The sequence below is a fragment of the Lactuca serriola genome, chromosome 4, assembly GCF_051521515.1.
Source record: "Lactuca serriola cultivar US96UC23 chromosome 4, Lser_US96UC23_V15, whole genome shotgun sequence".
In the NCBI taxonomy this organism is placed as follows: domain Eukaryota; kingdom Viridiplantae; phylum Streptophyta; class Magnoliopsida; order Asterales; family Asteraceae; genus Lactuca; species Lactuca serriola.
Window position 1 is genome coordinate 23,795,893 of NC_136411.1, and position 12,003 is coordinate 23,807,895.

The 12,003-nt window shown below is 35.2% G+C and overlaps 1 protein-coding gene across 1 annotated transcript; it reads right to left on the reverse strand.

Annotated features, from left to right (window-relative positions):
• Positions 1 to 7,063: 7,063 nt before the first annotated feature.
• LOC145101192 (vacuolar-sorting protein BRO1-like) lies at positions 7,064 to 10,708 on the reverse strand. The gene is made up of 7 exons (XM_079038364.1): positions 9,867 to 10,708; positions 8,730 to 9,683; positions 8,562 to 8,651; positions 8,418 to 8,486; positions 8,140 to 8,329; positions 7,948 to 8,051; positions 7,064 to 7,874 (listed from the first exon to the last, which is right to left on the reverse strand). Exons 1-7 carry the CDS (start codon positions 10,542 to 10,544, stop codon positions 7,296 to 7,298), a joined length of 2,664 nt encoding a protein of 887 aa, XP_078894490.1. The 5' UTR covers positions 10,545 to 10,708; the 3' UTR covers positions 7,064 to 7,295.
• Positions 10,709 to 12,003: the final 1,295 nt, after the last annotated feature.

Consider the following 12,003-nt stretch of genomic DNA (forward strand, 5'->3'; position numbering starts at 1 on the left):
ACCGTTCTCGTGTTATGTGTTTCAGGTACCAGTGATGTTCGCGGGAAGGCGTCGGCATGATCAGTACACACTTATGGTGGAGATGTTTTGAGATTCTAGGGATTTGATTTGCACTTATGTTATGTAAAAACAATTGATACATGTTTTCGAGAATTATGATTGGAGTATTTTTATTAAATTAAAAATGAAAATTTGTTTTGAAATTTCGGTGTTACACACGTCGTCATGAAGCCAAAGAAAAAAGAAAGGCATGGAAGAAGGAGAGAAACAGACGTTACCAAACGCGTTACAAGCCATTCTCATGTTAACAAGGGATAACATATCGTTGGTCAAGGGCAGTGTTTATCCCATTACCATGGCGTTATCTACCCTCCAACTCGGCAATAATGGGGCAAATGACCTCATACTAAGCAGCCTAAAATTACGTCTAAATTGAGTTTTATTATATTAAAAGTTAAATATATTATATTTGTTTCAAATAAAAATAATTTATTCATATAATTTAAATTATATAAATTATGTATTTATTTATCTTTTTATATTTATATTTGGTAATCCCAATAAATATGATTCAAATTCTTCGAACTTTCTATTGATTAAGCACCACATTAGTCAAGTAATTGAGTTTAAATCTTTAGCCCTTCAACCTTCAAAACAAAGTATGCTTTATTCTCCCTAATATTTTAAGTTTTGATGTAATTTATATAAATGTATTTTCTTATGTTTTAACATTGATCAAATAAATTATTTATAAACTAAATTAATCATAACAATATTTAAAAAATAATACATAATCAAAAATTCAATTTATTTTTATTCACATGTAACCTCAAAGGTTGATAGCTTCAATTTATTTTTATTCACATGTAACCTCAAAGGCTGATAGTATTGAGATGCTACGATTATAAAATTTATTTATTTAAATTAATTAACCATAATAATTAAAATAAAAATAGCAATAAATTAAAAAAGATTCAAATGTTAATCGTGAATCCCCTAATAGCAATCTTTAGCTAATATAACGATATAATTTTATGAGGTTTAGTACCTAAGTTTAGGTGTGGTTTGTTGGAATTTTAGGGTTTGTGGTGGAGATCTGGATACCAACTTAGATTGTGATATCACTTTCCGAACTGATATTTCTACCCTATGTCTGGGTTACAAGAAATTCAGCCTAGGATAATCCAAGTGGACACTTACGTTTCTAGGCACAGAAAACGTAAGCCAATATACTAAAGGGTTATGTGAATGTGTGATGAAAAACGAGAGGTAAAGACGTAACCCCCTTCTGCATCAAAAGAGCCGTTTATATATTAAACAAGATTAGGGTTTCATTAGGGTTGGGTTGTCATTAGTTGCATTGGAAGCCAGTAATATTAATCCGGATTAGGGTTACCAAAACTAACGAGTTTTCCAGCCAGGGGCTCTGCCCCTTGGACCCCGCTAGGGGCGCTGCCCCTAGACCCGGCCAAAGGGGCGCTGCCCCCGGACCCCCGACTAGTCGTCGAACCGGCTTCTAATTCGATCTTATACATGCGTGCACTCCGCACTACTCCATACATATATTATAGTATAAATTATGAAGCTCCTTAGCTCACATGTTAGTTCCAGTTACTTAAAATGACATGATACACTAAAATCACCAACATGGTTGGAATGCAATTCCATATATTTCAAATGATTACAATTGTTTGTATCAACACAGTAGCCACAGAAATGATGTGGTTTTAACATGTGTTTAACTTGTCATATATCTAAAATAATTATAATGTTTTATGTTAACATAGTATAAAAATTATTATTTCATAGTTAATTATTAGAACGAAATAATAATCTTCAATAGTATATATACATTTGTTAGTATTTTAATTATATGGTTGTATCTATGCATCGTGAGTATATAACAAATTATGCAAATAGTGTTTGGAATTCATTAAAACCCCACGAACTAATGTTATACTAATAAAGTATACATACAGTGTATGAACTGGCGAGGAGACAACCAAAAGTGGGCTGTGTGCATTAACATATAGTGCTTCAAGTATCACTTCATTGCCGGCATTGCACGATGCTTGTTTCCTGCTAGAGAAGACAAAAAGAGAGTTGCAACTTGCATACCCATATTTACTAATCTGTATAGACAAGATCATTACAAAACTTTCCTTATATATTATGCATCTATCATCATTAGTTCATTACAAAACTATTTAACTTCTAGTTTAGTTTATTAAAAAAAAAACTACAAATGGAATTTGAGGAGATGAGCTATATATAGTAAACATGTAAGGGAGGGAGTTTTTCCATCACCATGCGTATTTGTAATTTCGTTGCAAACTAATTAACTAATGCATTTATACAATATTACAAAATAAAAACAAATTGTTTGAAAGAAGAATTATAATTTCTAAATATTATAGTATGATGTAATTTGCTACAACACAACCATTAAATTTTGAGCAAATTAATTTGTTTATTCTTGCATGTGTTTTAGACTTTTAGTTCGTGGTTTTTACATTTATCATTTATAATGGAGGTTTATATGAAAATTCCAATATAATGATTAAAGTAAAGTTTTCAAAATTTTAAAAGGATATATTGTGCCGTTTAGAGTTTAAATGTTTAATACTCTCTTGACTTGGTAGCATGGCCCGTTTCACACATACAAGACGTGTAGAAGATACGGAAAGACCGACTCATCAAGGAAAGCGATTTGAATATCACTAGCTACTATTTATTTGTTTTTACTAAAAAAAATATTATTTTACTTGTTTATTGGAACGTATTTTTTTTTATAATTCGTAGCAACATAATTTATATGCTTTTGCAATTACAGTAATAATGCGACCTTAATACCTCAAAAATGATGACGTGACATTGATTTTATTTGGTTTTTTCAATGATTACAGTAATATAACTTTTTTTTTATCTTCATTCATTTTAATTATACATACTTTTTTTTATGTAGGTTGCTATCTTTAGCATTTGGTAGCAACAAGACAATGCTGAGTGGGATTTTTCATTTTAGAAAAGTAGGTGTAAATGTGAACGGCGTTTCTTCTAGAGTGTATATGGTCTTTGACTATACTTGTCAAAGTAAAGTAGTAAAGTAGTAGTCAACCAAAGTGCTGTCTGTCTAATAACCAGTAACAACTAACAAATGTAGAATTTTGATCGATATGCTTGATTATAACATTTATAAATTAGTATATAATGATAGTAACTTTATAGAATTATTAAGTCGTTGTCAAAGTGTATATTTTTATTAGTATACAAAACATATTCCGGTAAAATATAAATCGGTCTATGATATCAATAATTTGAGTCTTTTCAAACAGATTAAAATGATGCTTTGCTTTTTTACCCATTTTAAGGCTTTAAAAAGTTAATGGGCTCACCTACCATTTTCCTCAACTACAAGGTCAACGTTTTTAATTATTTTATAAGTAGTAAGTAGTTACTATATTTCAGTTGATGAAGAAAAAGAAGTGATTTGGAATAGTAATTAAACAGAAATATTGTTTTTTCTTGGGCTACATGAACAGTTTAAATGATGAAAGTAGACCATTTTACTCTTATGTTTAGAATTATTGTACGTGAAAAATGATTGTTCTTTCTGTCTGAAAAAAAAAAATCTACTAATTATAGCGGAGCGCTTTCAATATTTTTCCTATAATTGGGAATATTTTTGGAAGTACTAAGTTGTAATAGGAAAATCAAAAGTAAGATGCTATAATCTATAGTACACAAACTACATTGTTATAATTGGGGATATTCTTGCATTGCATTTACTCCAAGGAAAAAACAAACTCAATTGTAAGATATGGAAGATAAATGGACAAATTGGCGTCTTTATTAGGGAGGAAGGAGTCCTAGTGGGTTTAGGGAAGAAAGGGATGAAAGCAAGAGAGAAAAAGAGGGGTTTAGCAGTTTGAGAAACCCGCTTGGGAGACAAATCAAAGAGGAAAGTTGAAGAAGATGGGGTCGGCAGTTTTGGGGTTGGATGGGTTCGATACCCTCCGCTTAGGGTTTAGCGGTTTCAACGGGAGGAGGGAAACGACTCCTTCCTTCCTTAGAAGTTTAAAACATGGTTTGTGTACTGTATATATATATATATATATATATGGTTAGGTTATTATGTTCTAACTATCTATTGGATACATGTAGGATTAATTCTAAACCAATCATTTTAGTTATTTTAAGAAAGTAATTAATGCATATTACATGTTAAAGATATAATGTGTATTAATTAAATGTTTAACATTTAATATGCATTAATTACTTTTTTAAAATAAATAAAATGACTGGTCCAGAATTAATCCTACATGCACACAAAATAAATAAATTTTGTGTTCTAACTATCTATTGTGTGCATGTAGGATTAATTCTGGACCAATCTATCTATATATATATATATATATATATATATATATATATATATATATATATATATATATATATATATATATATATATATATATATAGGATCCTCCGGAAAAGAATTGAACATGTTCTAGTGATTTAGTGTAGTAGATTCTGTAAACAAATTCAGAAGTACCTTTTGAGTTTGGATCTTCATTAATCTCCTTTGCTTCACCAAGTCATTGGCTCTTTTTATTCGCTAAAATCATACAAATTCTTTAGGGAAAAAGAAACGTGAGTCGCTTTTGTGTCGTTTGATGCAAAAAATAGCAACACATTTTCATTCATTTGTTTATTGTAGCATACTTCACTTTTACAATTTAAAGTATAATAACCTGATATTGAAATTATTAAAAGTATGTATGTTATGTAGGTTAGGTAGAAGAGCGTTCTAATCTTACTCAAAAGGTCCATATCCAATATGTATGAGCAATTATCCTTCAAGAACTACAACTAGCAAAGATGTGCAAACTTGTATTCGATAATAAAAGAGTTAATCTAATTGATATACAAACCTATCATGAAGCCTCATTCAGCCATCAGAAACAAAAGGTAAGTTATGTTAATGTTACCATAACATCTTTTGAAATGCATGTATGTACGTATGTATGTTTCATTTTAACCTTCAAAACCACCTTCTTCTTCTTCTGGTGGCCACCACCTGGGACGAGGTAAAGTCAAGCCCCTCCGCATTGCAGTCTCCAGAAGGTCATCATCCCCATCAGCCTCAGCACCATATTTTCCCTGCTGCCCCACCAGTATCTTCCAAGCACGATTCAGAATATCTGTAAATACGTCTTCATGCTTTTCTATATTATTTTTCTCTTTCCCTTTCATTGAAAATGGCAATTGTCGCTTTCCTTTGCAATCCAAGTTTAAGCTCGTTTTGCGTTCTGTCTCTTGTTCTCTCACGGGCATTTCTACAAACACTTTAGGTACGGTCTCCTTCAGCGTCTTAAGAGCTTCTGCAACACAACTTTCAGCATTAATTTCCCCAACCGCATATTGCGTTTCAATCTCTTCAGTATTAGTATTGTTCTCATCAACCATCACTGTATTGTTATCTTCGACTTCGAGAACCCTAACACTAACCCTAACCCTATGCCTATTTTCCAAAAACTCTAGATCATCCGAGTCGGTGGTTAGATCAATCATCCGCTCACAACTATCATCCATCACCATCGTCTCGCTGTTTCCAACTCCACCACTTCCCGTTTCCAGATCAACAACTGCAGTCACCTGACCGTCGTTGCTGGAGTTCTGAGATGAAAGGTGATGTTCTGGAGGAGTTTGGTAATCATCAGAGCTTTCCGGCATAGATACCATTACTATTCCAGTGGCTTGTTCCGACGCCTCGTCCGGTGATGAAGACAACTGCATGTCGCCTGAAAACACCTCTGATTCGCGTGTGAAATGGCAAGACTGTAACTCCTCCTCCTGCGAGCCCGTGCTAGGTATGATGAGCGCAGCAATATGGTCCGCCTCGCCGGCGTTCTCCATTGCCAATTAGCTTCCTTCCTATATGCTTAATGCTTCGCGTGGGTGAAAAACTCCAAACAATTTCGTTCCTTGTTTTCAATAATACAATTCCCGCGATTCTCTCTGCTTTTCCCGCCATCAGAGGTTATAAAACTAAATGTTTTCATCTTAGGCCCCTGTAATTCTGAAACATTTCACATCCCTGGTTAATTATTAATGTTTTATTCATTTTAGTCATTTCGTGCATTTACTTAGCAAATCGGCTTTATGATTAGATAAATGTGATTGTACGATTATTTATATTTAATTGAAAAAAAGAGTAAGTTATAAAAGGTGAAAACCACCAATGATTGGACACAAAAATATGCACAGATATATTCACACATATATTTTTTTAACAACAACCAGTTACAAAAATAAAATGTTGTTGCAACATATCACCATTTGTTATGTTAGAATACATTGGATAGTATGTGACTTTATGTTATCACTAACTCTTGAAGTTCTTAAAACTTAAGAATGGTCAATTGATGGATGAAGATGTATTTTCCATATGTTAAACTTATAATTTGTCATTTTTATAGAATCTCAATTTTAACAACCTTCATATACCATCACAAATGAAAAGACCAAACCAAGCCCTTTTAAAATCAAATGTTATCAGTATGAAGTACCGAATACAATCTAATTGTGTTCACATTCAGCTCGTTTACCAGATGTAATGAAAACAAAACATGACATCCATCAGGGAAAAAAAAAACTTCGATATATCAACAATCAAAAAACCATGGCTACCGTGTATGTGGTTTCATGCAATATGGCATGTTCTGTTTTCAAGCTCAATTGACGAATATTGAGGCTGGATTTAAGTGAAAGGTAAAAAAATTGAAGTCTATAAGTTAGATTATTAAACTAAAGCGTGGATTAATTTTCTAGAATTTACACTTTTAAGATTATGTCATTAGAATTTACACTTTTAGACACTGCAGACCAAATTAGAAAAATGGGATCAGATCCTTATACAATCTTAAGATGATCCTACAAATCTTAAATGCTAGGCAACCCTAAATAGTATAATAACATCAATCAAAAGGAGACTTCTTATCACAAGATTATAAGCAAAAATGGCAGCACTGAAACACAACATAACTTAATGAGAATAGCATTGGAAAATCAGATCATTAACATATAAAACTAAGCACAACAATAGCATTTAATTCATGATGCCTATAAATTTTGTACACACCAACTCAATTGTCTACTTAGTATGCAACTTCTTTACGTATAAATTTGTAAAGCAACTGCAATATGAGGCTACGTAAATCGAGTCATCCAACATTATTAAACAAATACCACAAAAACCATTCACAATAAAAAACAAGAAACATAAAACAAAATCATTGTTTATAGTAGCCACTTTGATTAGGAGGGTAAGGATTCGAAACCGTATAAGGTGGCCTTGGAAACGACCCCGGTTGCTGTTGGGTCTGCTGTGCATTATTGTAATATGGGCCCCGCCAACCAGGGTAAGCAGGTTGACCGTATTCATAGCCGCCAGCTGGCGGCTGTTGGCCGCCCTGCTGTTGAGGTGGCGGATACGGCGATCCACCATGGTAAGGCGGTGGCGGCTGCTGTTGCGGAACACCATAGGGAGGCTGTTGTTGCGGAGGTGGAGGGTGGTGCTGAGCCTGAGCATATACTGATGGCGGTGCTTGTGGCGGTTGCTGCTGGTGGTGGTGGTAATAAGGTGGCCGAGGGGCGGATTCCGGCTGGGACGACGGCCTTTGTGGTGGTGCAGCCGAAGGGTAATTGTAATTATTATTGTTATTATTATTATTATTATTACCTGAATTTTTTCCATCTTGAAAACTGAGACCTGACATTTGTCTTTGTACATCTTCCATCATTTCCCTGCATTGTATGCTTCGTGTCATCACAAAGTCACTGCACTGCTGTTTTACACTTGTGATTGCATCCTGTTTCGAAAATTAATACTATTATTATTCATGTCCAGAAAATGATTTTTGTAAATAAATAATAAATTCAAACCTGAAGGGTAACATAAAACTTTAGCCCTTCATTAATATTCTCTTTGATTTCTCGATACTTGGCTACCGCAGCTTCAATATGCTTATAGCATTTCTCACAAGCAGCTGTAAAACATAAAACATAAAACATAATATTATTTTTATTAATAACAAATCCATGAATTATTACTATATAAAACAAATAATAGATTACCTTTGTAATCCTCGATATTGAAGGTGCCTGCAAATTGACGATTTTGACCCTGAATGTGTATCAGTAACTGTTCCTGAGCTTGAAGGTTTTGAGATATTTCTTCACATATCTGATTGTATTTTGCTATCTCCTTTCTAAAAAGATCTTCATATGAACCCGTGGATGTCATCAACTTCGGGAGTATATCATCCTAAATCCAATTCATACAAAATTGCAAAATAAAACATTATATACACCAACTCCAGTAAAGATTAAAAAAAAAACATTATCAAACACACCTTTCTCTTCATATCTTTCAACATGTCTTCCAAACCTGCCCTTTGAGCACCTAGTGTCTCCAATTGCCTCTGCAAAACAAAAACTATATAAATAAAAAAATAAAAAACAATGGTAAGTATAACTAATGATATAAGTAGTATTACCAAGCTCTGTTTCAGGGTCCCCACTACAGCATCTTCATTGGCATCCAATGACATGATTGGTTTAGCCAAAGTTGGAAGGGCTGATTCAATCTAACAAATAAACAAAATAAGTATCAATACAACCAAATTAAAAAAAAAAAAAAAAAAAAAAATTTCAAGAAAACATACTGGACGACGATCTAGAATAGACATGAGAGCCATATTCTCTCTGACTGAGCGTTCAATTTTAACATCACTTTCTGCAGCCTGCTTTAGATTTCCTGCAAATCTATTCAAGCGATCCTGTAAGTTTTTGGTCAAAGTAGCAGATTGAGGCCTAGTCCACCGTGTCCCAAATTGGGTTCTAAACTGTCCATCTTCTACTGCTTCTTTTTGAAGAAGCTCCTCTGTTTGCACAAGTAACTCATGGTTAACCCTTTTCAAATCACGAAGCTGTTGAAGCTCTCCTTCTAAGCCAGCTGGACCTCCACTGATTTGAACTGCTTCAACATCTTCCCAAAGAGCAGTTGGTAAAACAGAGTGTCCTTCCAATGCAAGAATCGAATCAGGCAAATTCATTTCTTTCAGACTCACACGTGCAAGCTCACTCCCTTGTTGTAACTTCTCAGCTTGAGTTCTAATGATGTCATCCACCATTTCTGTATACCTTGAAAGAGCCTTTGCACTGCTGTCTGGGACAAGACTTGCAAACATCTTGTCCTTACTGGCGTCCAACACCTCGTTCATGTTTAAAGGTTTCACCATTGCGAATGCTGGGAGAGGTTGTAAAGAACTGGCTTGTGGGACCCGCATTAGGTAGACTCTGTCATTTTCTTTCATGGCTCTTTCTAGGTTACGATTCAGATTGGTTTCTAACTTGTTGATTGCATCGAGTATTTGTTGTGCTGCACCCTTTGGAGATGATTTTTTGGCATCTGTTAAAGCACCTATGCCACTTTTTATACGTGCGATTTCTTCTGCAATTTCTTCTTTTTCATGGAGCTCTAAACTGTATCTGTAACAAGCTTCTGCATAAAACAATGCTGCCTTGAGCTGAACATGGGACAGCCATGTCTTGTCGAAATGTTGAGTAAGAGGTGCAACATTAAGTGCAGCTAGGGCTTCTTCATAATAGAGACCCACCTATATTTGAACAAATTTTGCACTGTTATAAAATGGATTAAGCTTCTAAGGTTCATAAGGGTTGTGTCAGCCATTTGCATAATGCAACTACTTAATTCTGACGTAGTAGCTTATATTGCACAAGATCAACACGCCTATATAGAATTTAAAGAAGAAATTGAACGAAAAATGATCAACACCTACCTGTCTGGAAATCTTGGAACAAACCCCAGGAGTGCTCCCTTTAGCAATGGTATTCTCAAACACACATTCCTGCGCTTGAGCCAGCATCAACCTCTCCAACATCCCTGCACACTCCACTGAAACATCCACAGTCGTCGAGCTCCCAATAGACGCCTTCGTAGCGGCATTATCCCTCAAAAACGCAAAAGCACCCGCCGCAGCAATAAACGAGTGTGAAGCCTGCCGTCTCCCTTCCACCGTCGACCTATCAAAAGTCAGCCCAATCTGACTATGCACCGCACCCAAATTAAACAGAATCGCTGCCTTCTCCAAATGAATGTTCTGTTGCGACGCCTTGTTCTTGTTCTTGAAAGCGTCGTGCCATGTGAACGTCACCGAGTTGACATGGTCCTTGTCGGGAGAGATCGGAAACCTCGATTCGACGGCGGTTAGGGCTTTAAAGTAGTTCTGAAGAAGATCGCGGCGGGCGGGGAGGGAGTCAGCAGCTGAGGAACGCTCGATGTTGTTGCGCATCTCCTTTAGGGTTTCAAGATCGTCTTCGAGGTTTTGAGCCTCGCGCTCGGAGTAATTGAAGACTATGTAGTTGCGGAGAGGACGATAAAGATCGACCGCGACGGTTTTCTTCTCGTAGATTGCGAGCATGATGTTTGTCGCCGATGACGACGCCGGAGCAGCCATAATCGATGACGGATCGGATGATAACGCTGATTACCAGGTCAATTGGATGCTTGATTTCGCACAGATAATACTGCAACTGTGTGAGTTCTGAATTCTGATCGAGTCGTCTTCGATTTTTCTTAGTTGGAAAGGAAACTCTAGACTCTAGACGCGGTTTAATTAATGTTTTACGATTTATGAAACGACTAAAATAACTTTTTTACACTTACACCCGACTTCCATGAAAGAAAGAAGATGAAATGGATGGAAATGATAATAAAACGAAAAAATAAAAAAATAAAATGATAATAAAACGAAAAAATAAAAAAATAAATGGTGCTCGTGAGTTTGATTAAAAGAATGAAATTGAGAGAAATAGAATACTCACTTTTCCTCTTGATTTTTCTTCAGATTCAGAATATTTTAAAAAGAAATAACAAAATGACTCATTTTTCTTCCACTTTTCTTCGACTCGGAAACACAAAAGAAAATTTTATTTTTCTTTTCTTTCTCTTCTTTTCTCTCGTCGCTTTTTTTTTCTCTTCTCTTCGTTTCTTTTGTTAAACTCGGGACCTAGGCGTTACTGCGTTTGAAAAGCTAGCTGATAGATAAAAAGTTAGTTACTAACTGATAAGCTAGCCGATAAAAAAAAAGTGTTTGGTAAAAAATAGCTGATAAGCTAGCTGAAATATATAAAATTACATTAAAAAGCATTTTCCAAAATAAGTTTTCTATAATTAGTTAAGGGTATATCTGGAAAGTTTGTAAAAAAACTCCTGAAAAAACTACTCCAAGTAGCTTTTTAAAAGTTAACTTATAAGCTAGCTTTTTGGCTTACCAAACAAGACAACCCAAAAAAGCTCAAAAAATAAGCTCCTGCGTCGTGACACTCAGACTGCGCCTACTACAAGCTCACGGAGCAAAGCTCGGTCTGTAAAGCATTTGCAGGGGACTTACAAAGTGTGCACGGCTGACCAGTCACGCAAAATCTCCCCAGTGGGCAAAAAAATATAACCGCTACCCATTGTTGGTTGTGGATCTCATCCCCCTCGTTAGGGCATGCGCGATTTCCTCAATGGTGTTTCTATGGAAAACTTTCAGTTGTGACTGGAAGGCAGGAATCACAGACCAATTGCATTGCATTTGTTTACAAACTTTTGAGATCGACACAACAACCGTGTTGATTCCTTCGTCATATCCCATAACTTCTGTTAAGATTGGGTTTTGTAGAGGTATTGGAAGGTGGTTGTCTGAGTGAGGTGATTTCTCAGTTATGTTTTGGATTTTGGTAGTTCAGATGGGGTCGGCTGGTATAGTAGAGTAAGTTGTAAGGAATGATTTCGATGATGAAATCTAATTTAAGTAGGGGAGAGTTGTAACACTCGTCTTCCATAATGGATTAGTGTAGGGCATAAAGGATTTAAATGCTTGATTTTTGGGAAAAACCATGTGTCACGACGTGACCATGGGGATGTCAATA